Source organism: Gymnogyps californianus, chromosome 5, assembly GCF_018139145.2.
Source record: "Gymnogyps californianus isolate 813 chromosome 5, ASM1813914v2, whole genome shotgun sequence".
Lineage (NCBI taxonomy): Eukaryota > Metazoa > Chordata > Aves > Accipitriformes > Cathartidae > Gymnogyps > Gymnogyps californianus.
In genome coordinates, this window is record NC_059475.1 from 25488747 (window position 1) to 25503810 (window position 15064).

At 38.3% G+C, this 15064-nt stretch overlaps 1 protein-coding gene across 3 annotated transcripts in view; it reads left to right on the forward strand.

Moving 5' to 3' along the window:
- The window catches only part of EXT2 (exostosin glycosyltransferase 2), a 334688-nt gene that overhangs the window by 47937 nt on the left and 271687 nt on the right, over positions 1-15064 (forward strand). For all 3 annotated transcript variants that reach the window (XR_007766582.1, XM_050898477.1, XM_050898478.1), the window contains one exon: positions 1865-2054. Coding sequence is in view for 2 of the 3 variants with exons in the window: in XM_050898477.1 (XP_050754434.1) it covers positions 1865-2054 (190 nt within the window). In the remaining variant the exon portion in view is untranslated. The remainder of the gene's footprint in view (positions 1-1864; positions 2055-15064) is intronic.

Genomic DNA, 15064 nt, shown 5'->3' on the forward strand with positions numbered 1-15064 from the left:
AAAGCTTTAATTTTAGAAAATGTAATAATCTGAAAGCAGATTTGTCTCTGCACATATCAGTTGCTAAAGTAACGGATATATGTTTTCTGAATTGCTGAGTGTAGTCCTCTGCTATCGCAGGTAGCCGTGTCCCTTTCATGAACCAAAGTTCCATATTATACTGTTACTATTTCTACATTACCCTGTTACTCCTGTTGGGTAAAAACTAGAACTTCATGCTTTCTATTAGGAACCTCACGAACAGTTTATGTTGAATGCTGCTTGTACCAGACCTGATAAGGTATGTGTAGCTGAAGACTAGTGCGTCTTTCCAACTATTTCAGGAGGTCTACTAAAAGGTATTACTCCTACTGACAGAGCCTTGCCTGGAACATACCATCCATAGACCATCCTGGATAAAACAGTGTGCCAGTGCTGTGCTTAACTTTAAGTGTCTCTTTTCTGCCTCACATATTTATGTCCCCTTCAGTGTTGATGTGTTTGTAGAAGGAAATCATATTCACATCATATTTTTTTCTCCTTTACCAAAATGGTCAAAATGTTATGATCTCTTTTAGTAAATAGGTTCTCCATTCTTCTTGTCCTTGAAGTTATTCTAGTTAGAGGTGTCTAACCACTAAACATAAGGAAGGTGATTGTTGGGTGTATGAGGTAACCCAAAGACGGAATAAGGAAACAGAAAATTGCAAAGTTTATTTCCTGCAAATGTGATAACTTTGAGTCTGTAAAACTTGCTTTCCTCCTGATAGAAGCAGGCTCATGGTATGAGTTTAGCTGGAGATTCTTGCAGTATTTCTGTAAACTGCTGGCAGTTACTAACCTCTTATGAGTGTTCATAGTTTTTACAGGCTAGGATTCAAGACTTCCCTGCAAAACAGCATCACTCAGTTTCTGCTTTCCCAACTCCCCTTTTCACCTCGTCCCAAAAGGTCTTGGTTTTCCCTTTGCTTCTCTGTCCGACCCCTGCTTGGAATGTCAGCTGGAATGGAAAAGTTGAGACTGAAGTGCTGGCGCTTTCATTCCTGTCGAATGGTCCCTTCACTGCTTCCTCCCCCACGTTGTCGGCTCCAAAGGAGGTTGGCACATTCAGTGAGAATTTAGTTGTCTGTCTTGTCTTTTGCCAGCTGAGCTGGCTTCCTTATGCTGGCAGTGTACTGAAGTAAGACCTTTAAAGTCTTAAAAGGGATGCCCTAGTTAAAATTCATGAGGAGTAGATAACTCTCTGAAATTCATCTTTGCATCTCATGCCCTTTTTTTTTTTTTTTTAAATGCAATAGGTGTTTTTTTCAGCATTGAACAAACAGTTTTGTGGAAGCTAGTACATTATTCCTCTTATTGCCTGCTTTTGCCTTTTTTGCTTGGGTACACATTTTATACCAGGTTTATGTTTTTGCTGCTTTGGTTTTGTTGTTAACTCTTTTTTGCTTCTGAAATTGTAGTGCTGATTAAGTTTCTCTTTGTTTATTGAGTCCTGAGTATAAATATAAATGCCTTGAAATAGTGATTAGTTAATGAGAATTGAGTCATGCTAGCTGGGTTCAAAATTCACCTTGGTTTTCCTTCTCCACAAATCTATCTGCCTCTTCCACTTTATTTTTTTACATAAAAACCCTCTTGTCTGCAATGTTACAGCTAGGCAAAAATGAAAATTGAATTAAGAAACGGATTGGAATAAAGGTTTTGAGAAATTGCTCAAGTCCACTGTTGCCAGAATTGGAGAGTCAGCCTGCCTGATCTGAGCAAATTCCAAATCCGACAGTTAGGTCTTGGCTATGTGAATTACTCCCTACTGTAATAATTACTCCCTGCTGTGGTAAGTCACTTTAATAGAATTGTTTTCCTGTTTTCTTGTTTGCCTTCATAGAAATGGAGCAGTGTGAGCAACCCACTCTTCCTTCCACTGATCCCACCTCAGTCCCAAGGTTTCACAGCCATAGTTCTGACGTATGACCGGGTGGAGAGCCTTTTCCGAGTCATCACAGAGGTGTCTAAAGTGCCTAGTCTATCCAAATTGTTAGTTGTCTGGAACAACCAGAATAAGAATCCACCAGAAGGTAAGACCCCACGGTAGGTGTGATGGAGGAGTGTGAAACTGGGGGTAGCATGCCTATTTGCACCTGTTACAGAATGACTTCTCTTCTACTTCATTAATATGTCTTCAAAAAGTGTTTCGTGGTTACTTTCAAAATAATAAATTTCCATTTTTTGTGGTGATATTTTTGCAAGTGAAATGAGAAAAGCCAAAGTAGTTTAAAAGAAAAAAGCATACCAGTAGTTGTGCTGCTAACTTCTGAATCAAAGGTAACAGATGCAATAGTTACAGAAACATTTCTGCCCTTAACTTTATTTTGGGGAGTGGTAAGGAGATATCCATCTTTGATTTGTCAGTGCTTGGTTTTATTTATCTGTAGACACTCTCTCATTGCAGTGAATACTACTTCTGCTAGGCTGTTTTCTAGGGCAAATGCAGTTCAAAGCAGCAAAGTAGTTTGAATGCGTGGAGCTATAAAATAAGTTAATATTTTGACCGATGAAATGAAAACTTGGGACATTTTGGGTGTCTGAAAAGAAGTTCCCACACTGCCAGAGTATCTTGTGAAAAAGCTACAGCTAGCCCAGTAAGACAAGACATATGTGCCTTTTTAAAAATGTTTGTTTCCAACTCATATGATACTATGTTGCTTTTTGTAGTCTTTGAGGGAGTCTGGTGAAGTCTGCATGATATTTTAAATTTTTTGAATTCATGGTTATTGTAAAATGAGGGCACATTCACAGACCTTTTCCCAAATGATGTAAATGCGTAGATTTTTGGGAGAAGATTTGGTTTCAAAAGTGTATTAATGACTCCAGTGTGAACTCAGTGCTGTAAATCTCTGAATTAATTTGTTTAATTTTCAGTAGCTGAGGTGTGCTTTGCTGGCATGGGTATCTGCTGGCCTGGCATGCTGCCGTACTGTATCCCCTCATGCCGGGACCTCAGTCTCTGGCTGCCCAGTCCTCACAGCTTGCTGCCTACGTTTTCAAAGCCAAGTGTCTCCTTCCATGTAATGCCACTGCATGCACCGTGGCTGCTCTGTCTCCCACCAGCTCCCTTTTTTCCCCACCCCCGGGCTGTCTGCCTCATGAGACCATGCTGCTCTTACTCTTCTCCCAGGTCCTCAGCTGGAAGTATAGATCCTGACATTGGTAAATTCCTTTATGAAATCACCATGGAGTAAATGGGAGAGCCAAGAGGCATTGCCCCATGTAAAGGAAGGTAGCTGGGCTTGGCCTGTGGCAATCCTCTCCAGTGCCAGACAGCCGCTCCAACGCTTCTCATTTTTCTTCCATGCTCATTGCTTCCTAGGATGAGCTTCTTCCAAGTTCTGAACACTAGTACTAAAATCCTGAGCATTGTTCTGGGCAATTAAAGCCTCCTCTTCTCATTCTTGATTAAATACTGTAGATATAGTAGCTGTAAATGAGTTTGTTTCCCATATGCTGTACATATGAATCTGTCATTCTCATCTGAAAATGTGGTGATTTTTGGGACAAGAAATGTTGCCTTCTAGGAATACGTGTTCAAAAAAATGCTATATTGTGATTTCTTCTGTCTTCTATAGTGAATGAAGCGTGTCGTTAGGACTCCTCACTTTGTAATTCTCTTTTCAGAGGCTTCAGCTGCTGCAGCTTTGCACTCTTCAAAGTTAGCTATTCTGCATAGCGGCAAGACACAATGTAAAAATTGATCCCTGACCACTTGTCTCAATTTACCATCTTCTAACAGCTTCTCAGAGCCAAGCTATTGCTACCATTCACTTGACTCATTTGCCATTTTGGCAACTTGCTCCAGTTTAAAGCAGAGTAGCTTTATTGTTTGCCTTAAAAAGTGTTCTGTAATACTGCTGTGCTAAACACCTCAAGTTTGGTGGTTTGTTAAATGTTTTGCAATCCTTTAGAGTGAAAAGCGTTGCGTATAACTTGATGATAACTAGAATTTTTGCAGTAGGAAGGTGTTTTTCTTAAAGCAAAAATGCTTGGTGTTGTATTCAGTTATGTGAGCACTGAATGCAGGTGAATTTAACCCAAGTGGATTGTTTCTATGTTTCCCTTGAGTGAGTCTGAGATACAGGAGAATCGAAGCAAATACATCATTAGAATGATCTTTTTTGTTAAATTATTCTGTTAATCTTGCATTTAGAAATTCTTGAAAATTAAAGTGTTAGTGTGTTTAATTTTTTTCTGCCTCGATTACCACTAAGTTGTAACCTAGTTTCAAAAAAAAAAAAAAAAAAAAAAAAAAAAGCCTTTACCTGTAGAGCTTAAAATTGTGCATTTGAGAGCACAGTTGAAAGCACAGGCAGTTTTGCCCTTACATTAGCCTAAGCATTGCATTGAAGCAAATAACTATTTGTGTCTAGTGTCCCTTGTCCCTTTATTGCTGTTTCAACCAGTGTAATCTCTTGGCCTATGGCTAGAGAGAGGTCAGTTTGATTAACTTGTTTTATTCCAGATCCATGCAGGGCATTCCACTTGGCTCTTCAGCCAGTCTCTCGTTCAGTCTGTCTATTAGTGATCCTAATCCTTGGACTTCAAAGCTTCTGCTGTTTATAGCCTGTTAAAGCCAGGAAGTTTCTGATGGATTAGAGCAAGGAATGAGTTTGAAGTTTGTAACGTGCACCACTGTCACTGATAAAGTCTGGTTTATTACCCTACAGTAGTATCTGCACTTTTATGGCAATTCACTTTTAATTGGTTATAGTAAAGCTGAGGTGCTTAACCTCCTAGAGCATCAAGTGCTGTATTTCCTGGTCCTTTCCATGTAAGGGACACGTTTCGGTACAGAAGCAAATCTTGGCTTTTGTCGTTGCAACCCTTTGTGTGTTTGTTTTGTTTTGCACGTGTAAATGGGAGAGCTAGGTAAAGGACATCTGAGTTGTCTTCCTTAGTGATTATGTGCAGTAAATTGAGAATTGGATTTAGGTCTTCTGAGATGTTGCTGGCATAGTGCCACTCAAATATGACATGTGGCTGCTCCTTTCTTTCCTCTGTCAACACCAGAAAAATATTATAACTGGAAATGTCATTGTTATCAAAGCAATATGTATTGGAGATAGAGGGAATCTGTACCTAGGAATAGAAAGTTTTGAAGTACCTGCAAATTCTAAAATTAGCGTTGGTTTTTGGTTTGTTTTGTTTTTGTTTTTTTTTAATGAATGCTTATGTACTTGTAATAATGCCTTTATGTAATGAAACTCAGCAAACTCGGGACTTAAGAGGAAAACAGAATAAAAATTAAATATTCTATTCTGAATATTGTACAAAATTTAAGATGCTGCACCCATCAACAAATGCGACATTCCCTTTTTTGCTTGTCCTCAGCATTTAGTACAGTTTGAGTGAAAAGATGTATTTGTCAGCATGACCTGAAAATGAACTAACAGTGATATTTGTCAGACAAATGATGAGACTGAATTGTGTTCACTCTGCCGTCAGTACTGCTGAGCATCCCTCAGTGCAGGTAAGAGGCTGTAGCTGATCTCAGCTGCCTCGCTGTGGAATGGTAACAGGTGTGGGGAGTGTGCAAGGTGTATGGAAAACAAACTCCTTGCAAATCTAGGCCTGTCGGGGCAGATGCAGCTCTGATATGACTGACAAATTTTTTGTCACATTGGCTGATAATAAATAAAGTAAGCAGCTAAGAGGGCAACGGATTAATTGAACACTTGGCTGGAAAGTTTTCACCCAAATAACATACAAAAGTATAAAGTTGGAGAAAAAGTAGCTACATGTATATGGACTAGAAATCAGTAGCAATTTAAAGACTGTTTTTCCCTTTGTCCTATGAGTTTGCAAGGACCACTCTCATAACTTAAAATGTTTGAGAGCTACGTGTGCAGGTCTGAGCTCATCACTCTGCATTTCCTTTAGAATCAGTGAAAAGAAACAAGCACCTCCATCTAGCCTGCATTAGGTTTTTATTTTAGGGTAAACTAAATCATTCCTCCAGAAGTACCCTTTTTTCCTCCACTGAATATGAAGGAAACACAAGGTGACTAGTACAAGTTTAAATGACTGATCTTTAGTCACCTAACTGTCTGCTCTGAGTTCCTGCTTGTTTTGCCATACTGGTACCTGAACACAGTGAAGGGGACACAGGCTGTCTCACAGGGTTCTTGAGAAATGAACAAAAATTAATAAGCACTGAAAACAATGTTTTGATTATTTTTCTTGGGCAGATAGTTCTTGTAGCTGGGACACTGACCAGACACAACTTCTGCCTGCTGAATGGGAGCAACTAATTTCTTACTGTTCCTCAGTTTCCATGTCCATAAAATGAATACAACAATATTGTCTTAGATAAAATGCTTTGAGACCTATAGTTTAAAACTGCTATATAAGTAGCATTATTCATGGCAGCTTTATTAGGTAGATGCAGAGATTTCTAATTAGAAAGTTAATGACTACTTTGAAATCAAAGTAAAATATAAATATATTAAAATATAAATAATAAAGGAAACTGCTTTTTATAGGTTTAATTTAATCTGAGTACCTTCAAAACATTTACAAATATGTATGTATCCTGGTTATATAACCAGTAGATTAACTGGTTATTCCCATTTTACAGCTTTAGAAACTAGGGTACACAGAGGTGAAGTCTTCACCATCACTCAATAATTCAGCTTCAGAGCAAGGAATTGATTCAAGAAGATCCTGTGCTTTGGCCTTTATTTTGCTTAGTTGAACACACTGCCTTCCCATACTTCCTGTTTGAGGGATATCATAGACATACATATGTGTACAGGGGTGGAAGCTTTACTGTGTATTTTGAAGTCATTGCTGAATCTGTGCGCCAAAGTAGGAAAACCATGCTTTGGGTGAGACTGGAAACCAAGGGTCTAATCTTTTGGTTTTGAACTCAAAATACGAGCAGTGTCTTAGGAAAAAAAATACAACTGCAACAGACGAATCTATGAGCAACACAGATGTCTTGTGCAAACATTTTGAAGTTTTCAGAGTGCTTATGATGGTAAAAATATTGGATCTTATATGTGAAATAGCAGCGAGAAAATATCACATATGATGATGATTTTAATCTGGAACCTTAAAGCTTTATAGAATCATCTTGCTGATCTGTGTGCTCTGGATATAAGGGATGTGATCTCTGCTCTGTGTCTTTGGCTGAGTTTTGCATATATTCTCAGCCATATAGGGTACGCAAGAAGCCTGTCAACCCAGCAGTAATGTCAGCAGGCCCATGACTGCATGTATAATACTAATAAAAAGATTAAAAGCTTTGAAATATTACAGGAAAAACCAATTTTTTTTCCTTCTCACTCTCTCTGCATCCATTAAAATAAACATTGTGGTCCAAGTGCCTGCTGCTGGGAATATTTGCGTAGACAGGATGTTTCTTCATTTTCTCCATCAGCCAAATACTTTTGCCCTTTCATTTGTATTTGTCTAAATTGCTAGTTCTGAAATTCAAGAAAGTAGTCTGTGATAGAAATTTCCACTGATGTTTCATCACATTTTTTTCAGACAATTGAAGAAACCATTTTGTCTACCACATAAATGGTATAAAAATGTATAAATGCATTACTGTTAGTAAATACACAACAAGCTACAAATTGTGTGTGGTAGCTTGATTCCTTTTTAGGTTCAGTTTTATAAAAATGAAAAGTATATTTTAAAGAATGTGTACTTTCTGTGTAGTTGTATCGGTAGTGGTTCCTGGAGCTAAGTTGCTGATGAACTTGGAATAAGATACAGACTACAAGGCTTATGGGTATTACTGCAATAATCATCTTTGTATTTCAGTTTGATACTGGGGATAAGGAACCTGAGTATCCTATGGATTACTGTATCTTAAGAAAGTGTTAACTTTAAAAAAATAATAAAAAAGTCTTCAGTGGCAGGGTTTTTTTGCATATTGTGCCTTTAATAGTCAGTACTGATAGGAATGTTTTTTTGAACTTCTCTTTAGGTTTTGAATTAATTTGGCTTCTTGACGATGGACTTAATGCCATTTTCCTTGATTAGCTAGAGGGCTAATTCATGATGGTTTTAGTCTTCCATGAATCATCTTACAAACATTTTGCAATGTTATTTCCCAAGGAAGTCTAGAAATTTAGCTTAACAAACCCAGCTTAACAGAACTGAGCTCTAAATAATGTCCTAGAAACCAATATTCTATTTTGTTATATATAAGAGGAATTCTGTGCATTACTGTAGACCAATATAAACACTGTAATGTAAGTAGAAAGCACCTGTTTTGAACAGATAGTTCTAAGTTGAAGCAGTTGAAATGCCTGGACAGACTTTTTCAGTCAACCATTATTGAAGGAATTCTGGTAATAAATAGATGTAACATGCTTGATGATGTTGTTTCTGACAGTTTTTTGAAACTTCAGATTCCAGCTAAGTTCTGCCATTCAATCTTTGAGACTGAAAAAGTACTTGTTAGGCTTCCATCATCCATGTTGAATTAGTTGAATTCATATAGACTACTATAGACCAATTAGAATGAGCACCAAATAAAGGATTTTATAAAAGATCAGGTATGAGAGTTGAGTGTGGTGTATCGGATTCTGTGCAACTGCAGGTACATACAGCGTGTTTAGAGATGTTTTCTGCCAGTTTTTTTTAATTGATCTTAGTCTACCTTGCACAACTTCTGGAAAGGCTATTCCTTTTTATAGTTCCAAGTGGGCTTCATAGAAGTTGTGGGAAGTCTGAGCTTAATATGAATTAATACTCTGGTGCCAGGTTATCAGTAGTCATGAGATATTCCTAGCTGTTGTTACGGAGGAAGTAAAACAGGAAAAGCGTGTTTGTATGAGCATCTTTGTATGAGTCATCAAAATGCCATTATTTTAGCCAATAAGTGGACCTTTTTTTAATTTTAATGTGTCATATTGCTCTTAGTACTGGCAAGCATTCAGTTCTTGCCATCAAGGGTGTACACTGTATTTCCAGCTCCTCCTCGTTATCCTTAGCTGCTGCTTCCAATTGCAAATGCAACAAACCATCTGCATTCAAGTATCACTTGCTATTTTTGAACTTGATACTACTTAGAATGGGTGTCCCAAGAATATTGGTTAGCTCTGTACAGCAGCTGTATTGATTCTCACTTTCCCTAGGTTGAATGTTGAAACTGGAAATGGATGATTAATAATTAGAGCAAGTAATTTCTTATATAAATACACTTCTGCCTGCTGACTAGATAGGTAATAATGCATCTGCTGCTAAAGGACCCCTTCAGATGCTATTAACTTCCCAGTTTCTCAGAAGCAAGGATACAGAGAATAATGCTATTTAACAGCATGATGGTGCCATTTCTCTTTGAAAAGAGGTAATACACTCCATAGAAATACTACTCTCTATTATTTTTAATGACCCCTCTTTTATGTATGATGTACCAGTTCATTTAGAGCTGAGAAACAGGGCTGGATTTCAGATTAAGAATTCATTTTTATATATAAGCTTTTTGCAGGCTTATGTTACTTACATTTTTGTTAAAAACATCTCATGCAAGCCTAGGGAGGTGTGGAAAGTGAAAGGGTTTTTTGGTGTGAGAGGGTATTCCTTTAGGTTATAATGAAGTTGCCTCTCTCATGATTGTCCTGCTTTCTCTTCCTTATGTCTTTCATGTAATTCACTGGGACTTGTAGCTGAGAAATGTATATTTAGAGGATGGTTTTTTTTGCTGCTCTTCTATATATGAGTGTTTTAAATGGGAATGTAATTACGGCACTTATTTTGATCCTGCAGTTTGTGGAAATCATCTTGAAATCATGCTTGAAAAATTTGCTGTGAGAAGCGGACTTGCAGGACTTAATGGTGGGATTATGAGCTGGCCAGAAATACAGCCACGTATGTGGTTGTTAGGGATTGTAAGCCCATTGGAAGTGGAAGCTGCATTTGGCAAAGTTGGGAGACTGCTGATTTTGTGCTTAGAAGACCACATGCTGTTTTCTGTGGGCAGCTCCTGCAATCAGTGCATCAGTAGTTCTAAAGAGCACAAAGTGCCAAGGATGCCCTGAGTCTTGTTGCCAAAGAGCAAGTGTAAGTGTTATCAAACACTCTTCTCTTGTAATTATTTCAGTATGATGTGCAATAGGAGGTGCCTGTCATTCTCTTCAGACTCTGTATATACATAGACTTTTATACACTGCAGAGAGCTTTATTTTCATATTTTACCTCTGTCTTCTGCTGCATCACAGAAAGTCCTCACTGGTTTTAAAAGGAGTAAGAATAATTCCCAGTCCAAGCATGCATTTTTACTTTTGTATGCTTAAAAGTTCTCGTGCTGTCTTGTAAGACTTCATCTGCCTTCTTGTCTTGGGTTTCTTTTATCTTTGTCATACTCTGTTAAATGATGCAGTGCCCTCTTACTGTAAGAATAAAGCATGTGCTTTTACCTTGGTTATAATAAAGTCTACTAAACTGAGAATTTTCCCCATATATGTTTTGCTAGTGCTGAAGGTTCTCATAACTTTCCAAGCAGTATCTGAAAATTCAGAGCGTTGTATTACAGAAGTGGCAGACCCTGTCTCTGACTTCTCTTTAAGCCACATTCCTCCTATGTGTAAATAAGAAAAGTACAAATACTCTTCTTTTGTGGTCTTTTAAAATAGACAGTTTTAACCTTCCTGATGGATTCTAAAACTTTGACTTTTGAAGTAGCTGTTGTCTTTTTTTTTTTTTATTGACTATATATTTCAGTTGGAGTTCCTGCAGCAGGGCTAATTTGAATACTTGGATCTCTGAGTGGAGCCTGCTGTCCTTTGTGATAGTAATTTTTGCCCAGGCTGCCAAGGTGGTTACCCAGGTGTCGTCGTGTCACGACATCTCCCATGCGCTTCCATCTCTGTAGGTACAGCAACCTTCAGTATCAGATCAGCCTCTAGGCAGCAAGTAGTCTTATACTTTCTTTCATTTTGCATGCTGCAGAGTAACTGGTACCCTAATGTCTTATTCAAAGTTTCTCCAAAATGCTGATATTTTCTGTTCATTAATTTAAGTCCAAATTCAGAAACTTTGTAATATGTTTCTCAAAGCACAAATGTTTTGCAGTACCATACCTCTTTTTGAGAATTGGTCATTTTGAGTCTTTCCAAGACCTTAGTAAATCATGTGGATTTAACAGGATTTGCTGACATCTGAGATGCATGCTGATTATAATTAGATTACACCTTCATTTTTCATACATTTTTCATTACTTTTTCTTCTGTTACCATATTTTTATGCAAGTGGCATGTCTGTTAGTAAGCTGTCAAACAGTTGATTTTCTGAAGAGCTAGAAGTTCAAAGCGTCCATGCTTGCTTGCTTTTCTGAATTATTGTTTTTCAATCCTAGTGACTTTTCAGTTTCAATTTTTGTTTCAGTGTATTCCTGCACTGAAATAAGATCTTGGTTGCAATTTGGTTGTTGTCTTTTTTTTTTTTTTTTATGTGTAGCAGATGTGAAAGGAAGAGAAGCCTGAATAAAGAGTACTTAATGTGTATAAAATGTAAACTTTGTTGATACTTATAAATACAAATTTACAAATGCATGCATACCTATGGCAGTTCTGATTGCTACTGAAACACTTGTGGCAGTAGAGTATTTTTGGGATCTAGCAGGCTGCTTAAAATTATTTGATACCAATACTGGGATTATAACTGGATAATTATAGGCAATTAGCCTAAGGTTTTTAAGTAGTTTGCAAATGTTAAACAGTCTACAATCTTTAAGAGGCCATGATATGTGTCTTTGTGAGGTACCTGTAACGGTCTTATAAATACGGATACTTGTATGTTGTATGGTGAACCAGTAAGAAAGCGGTGAGTTGACTTGAGAGTACTAATTTGCAATAAACGGTTCCAGTTGTTCAGTGTTGCTGCCTCCTGAGGTTAGGATGACTAGTAAGATGAAAATTTTGGAATTTCAGTGGTGTCCTACTGGAATCATTGTTTCAGATTATGTTTCAAGCAGGGGATTTCGAAGACCTTACAATGCTGAGAATAAAATGAGCTCATTGCACTATAATTGGAATCTATGGCTCTTGAACATTTTTGTTGTGGGCCCAAGGCACTTGCTGTATCTCCCCAGCTGCTGGCTGACTGTGACTTCCATTGGAGCCCATCAGTAATGTGGTTGAATCCTTCTGACTGGCTGCTGATCAGTATCACAAGCCACTCAAGTGTGCATTGGTGTTTGGGCTGATGCCTCTTGCCTTCTACTAGAAGTAAAAGAGGTGAGTAAAACTGGACAAGAACCTGTGTACATGTCAAATACAGGCCATGGTCTACAAGACCACCCAAATAAAGGTAGATTTTACAGTCACTTTTTCAATCTCACAGGAAAAACCTTGGGGTAGGAAACTGAATACAAGTTTTGCCAGTAAATATCACTCTGTGTTTCTTTTCCTTTCTTTTGGCCACCCATGCATGCCAATCCTTCTTTCTAAAATACAGCTCCAAGAAAAACTGACTTTTGAAGAGTCTTACTGTGGTTTGGAAATATTGCTTTGTTTTCCCAGTGAAGTAGTGTTTGGACTGTGGTGCCTTTAAGCAGTGTGCAGCTCTGTGTTTTATTTGAGTGTTCCGTGAGCTGTTAAATCTGAGAGGCCCAGTGGCAATGAGGACGTGGACACTCGTTCCTGGGAGCAAGTTTTACTTGTACACGTTGGAATGAAGCAGCTCCTCTTCTTCTCTGGTAGTAACTATCTTCCTTGTGCAACAGACTGACAGTGGAAAGAGGGCAAAGCTGTCTTGGAAGCAGACCTGATTCTGGGTTGTTATGGAATTGGAAGTGTGTGTGCATAATTGTATCATGTTGTAACCCATTTATTTTTGGTGTTGTCTGTCATCCAACATTCTTCAGATCCTTCTGCTGAGAACACTTCCAGAATTCTATTATATATTGTTGTTTACAAACTAAAACCCTTTTCTCAGGTTAGGATTTCTCTTCTCTCAGCCCTTACAGTGGCTTTTTTCATTGACACCCATTTCACCTTCCTCTCTTCATTCTCAAAACACACAAGCAAGGATCTTATTTCCTTGTGCTATTTCCTGAATTTCTGTATTCACTCCCCATGTCCTAGTATTTTACATTCAAGCTTCCTATTCTCATCTTGATGACAGTAAACAATCTCACTGTTCATAGGTTCACAGAGTTTGGGGCAGAAGGGGCGGTAAGATCATGTGGGTTGACTTGTAAGTCATGAGTCACTATACCTTTCCTTTCAATCCAGTGACTTCTAACTTGAGCGCATCTTCTATAATAATACCCAATCTTGTTGAAAGACAAGATTTACAGAATCAGCTGCTGTCCTTGTTAACTTCTTCCAGAGGTTAACCACTGTTACTATTAAAAATGTCTGCCTTATTTATACTTCGAATTTGCCTGGCTTCAGATTCCAGTCATTGTTTTTTGTTATGTCTTTCTCCAGTTGGTTGAAGATATGTGGCATTTTTCTTCCTGTGTAGGTACTTGTACGTGTTAATCAAATCCACTTTTTGTTCCTTCTTTTAGTAAGCTAAACAGATTGATCTCCAAGTTCCACCATAAGACATTTTCTCCTGCCCTCAAATAACTTATGTGGTTCTTTCCTGCACCATTTCCAGTGTTTTAACATGCTTTGAAAAATATAAACACCAGAATCAAACAGTATTTTAGCATCTATCTGACTATGTCTGCATACAGAGAAAATTGCCCTCCACTGTCCCCCCATTTCTTACTACTTACCCATCTACATATGCAAAAATTGCATTAATCCATTTTGCCCCAGCAGCATGCTGAGAACTAATGTCCACTCTGATCCCTTAATCCTTTTCAGCAGCTGCTTCTAGGGAAAAAGTTGCCTTGGTCCTAGTGTTTAACTGTGTGTCAGGTTGTGTCAGTCTGTTTTTTGTTCAAATGCACCTAGTTTACTAAGCAGTCCAGAGTGCTCTGTATGACCTTACAGTCCTCACTATTTTTCATGTCTCCAGGCTTTGTGTCACTTGCAAATTGCACTGGCAATTTATATGTATTTCAGACCACTGATGAAAATTTCAGTGGCTTCAGGCCCAGTGTCAGTTCTTACAGACTCCACTTACCACAGAATCACAGAATGGCTGAGCTTGGAAGGGACCTCTGGAGATCATCCTGTCCAACCCCCCTGCTCAAGTAGGGTCACCTCAAGGAGGTTGCATAGGACCATCTCCAGATGGCTTTTGAGTATCTCCAAGGATGGTGACTCCACCACCTCCCTGGGCAACCTGTGCCAGTGTCCGTCACCCTTACAGTGAAAAAGTGTTTCCTCTTTTGTTCAGAGGGAACCTCTGATATTTCAATTTGTGCCCATTGTCTCTGGTCCTGTCACTGGGCACCAGTGAAAAGAGCCTGTCTCCATCTTCTTTACACCTTCGCTTCAGGTATTTGTACATATTGATGAGACCTTTCCTGAGCCTTCTCTTCTCTAGGCTAAACAGTCCCAGCTCTCTCAGCTGTTCCTCATAGGACAGATGCTCCAGTACCTTCATCTTTGTGGCTCTTTGCTGGAGTCTCTCCAGTATGTCCATGTCTCTCTTGCACTGAGGAGCCCAGAACTGGACACAGTACTCCAGGTGTGGCCTCACCAGTGCTGAGTAGAGGGGAGGGATCACCTCCCTGAAGGTGTATTCTTATAAACATTTTTGTTTGACACAGAGAACAACTTCTAAATTCTCTGAGCAGTCACTTTGTAGTTGATTTAATGTATTTTCACTTATTTTTCTTATATACCATTGTCTTCCCCTCCATTTCATCAGTGTAAGAAACTCAAGTGTTCATCTATCTACCGTTCACAAGGTACTTAGACTCATCTTACAATGCTCTCTTTCCCTTCAAATTTTCATTAAAATATATGTTTATGTGAAAGCTGGAAGAAACCAACAAATCACATTTGTACTTGCTTAGCTATTTGTTTAGTTATTAATTAAGCTACTTTTTGATTAATTGGTGCTTTTAGGATGCATCGTACTGTAATGACTACTATTAAGCTTTGTGCTAGAAAATGTATATGGTTAAATATGTGCATTTAGAATTAATGTTTAATATTTGGTCCTTAGTTGT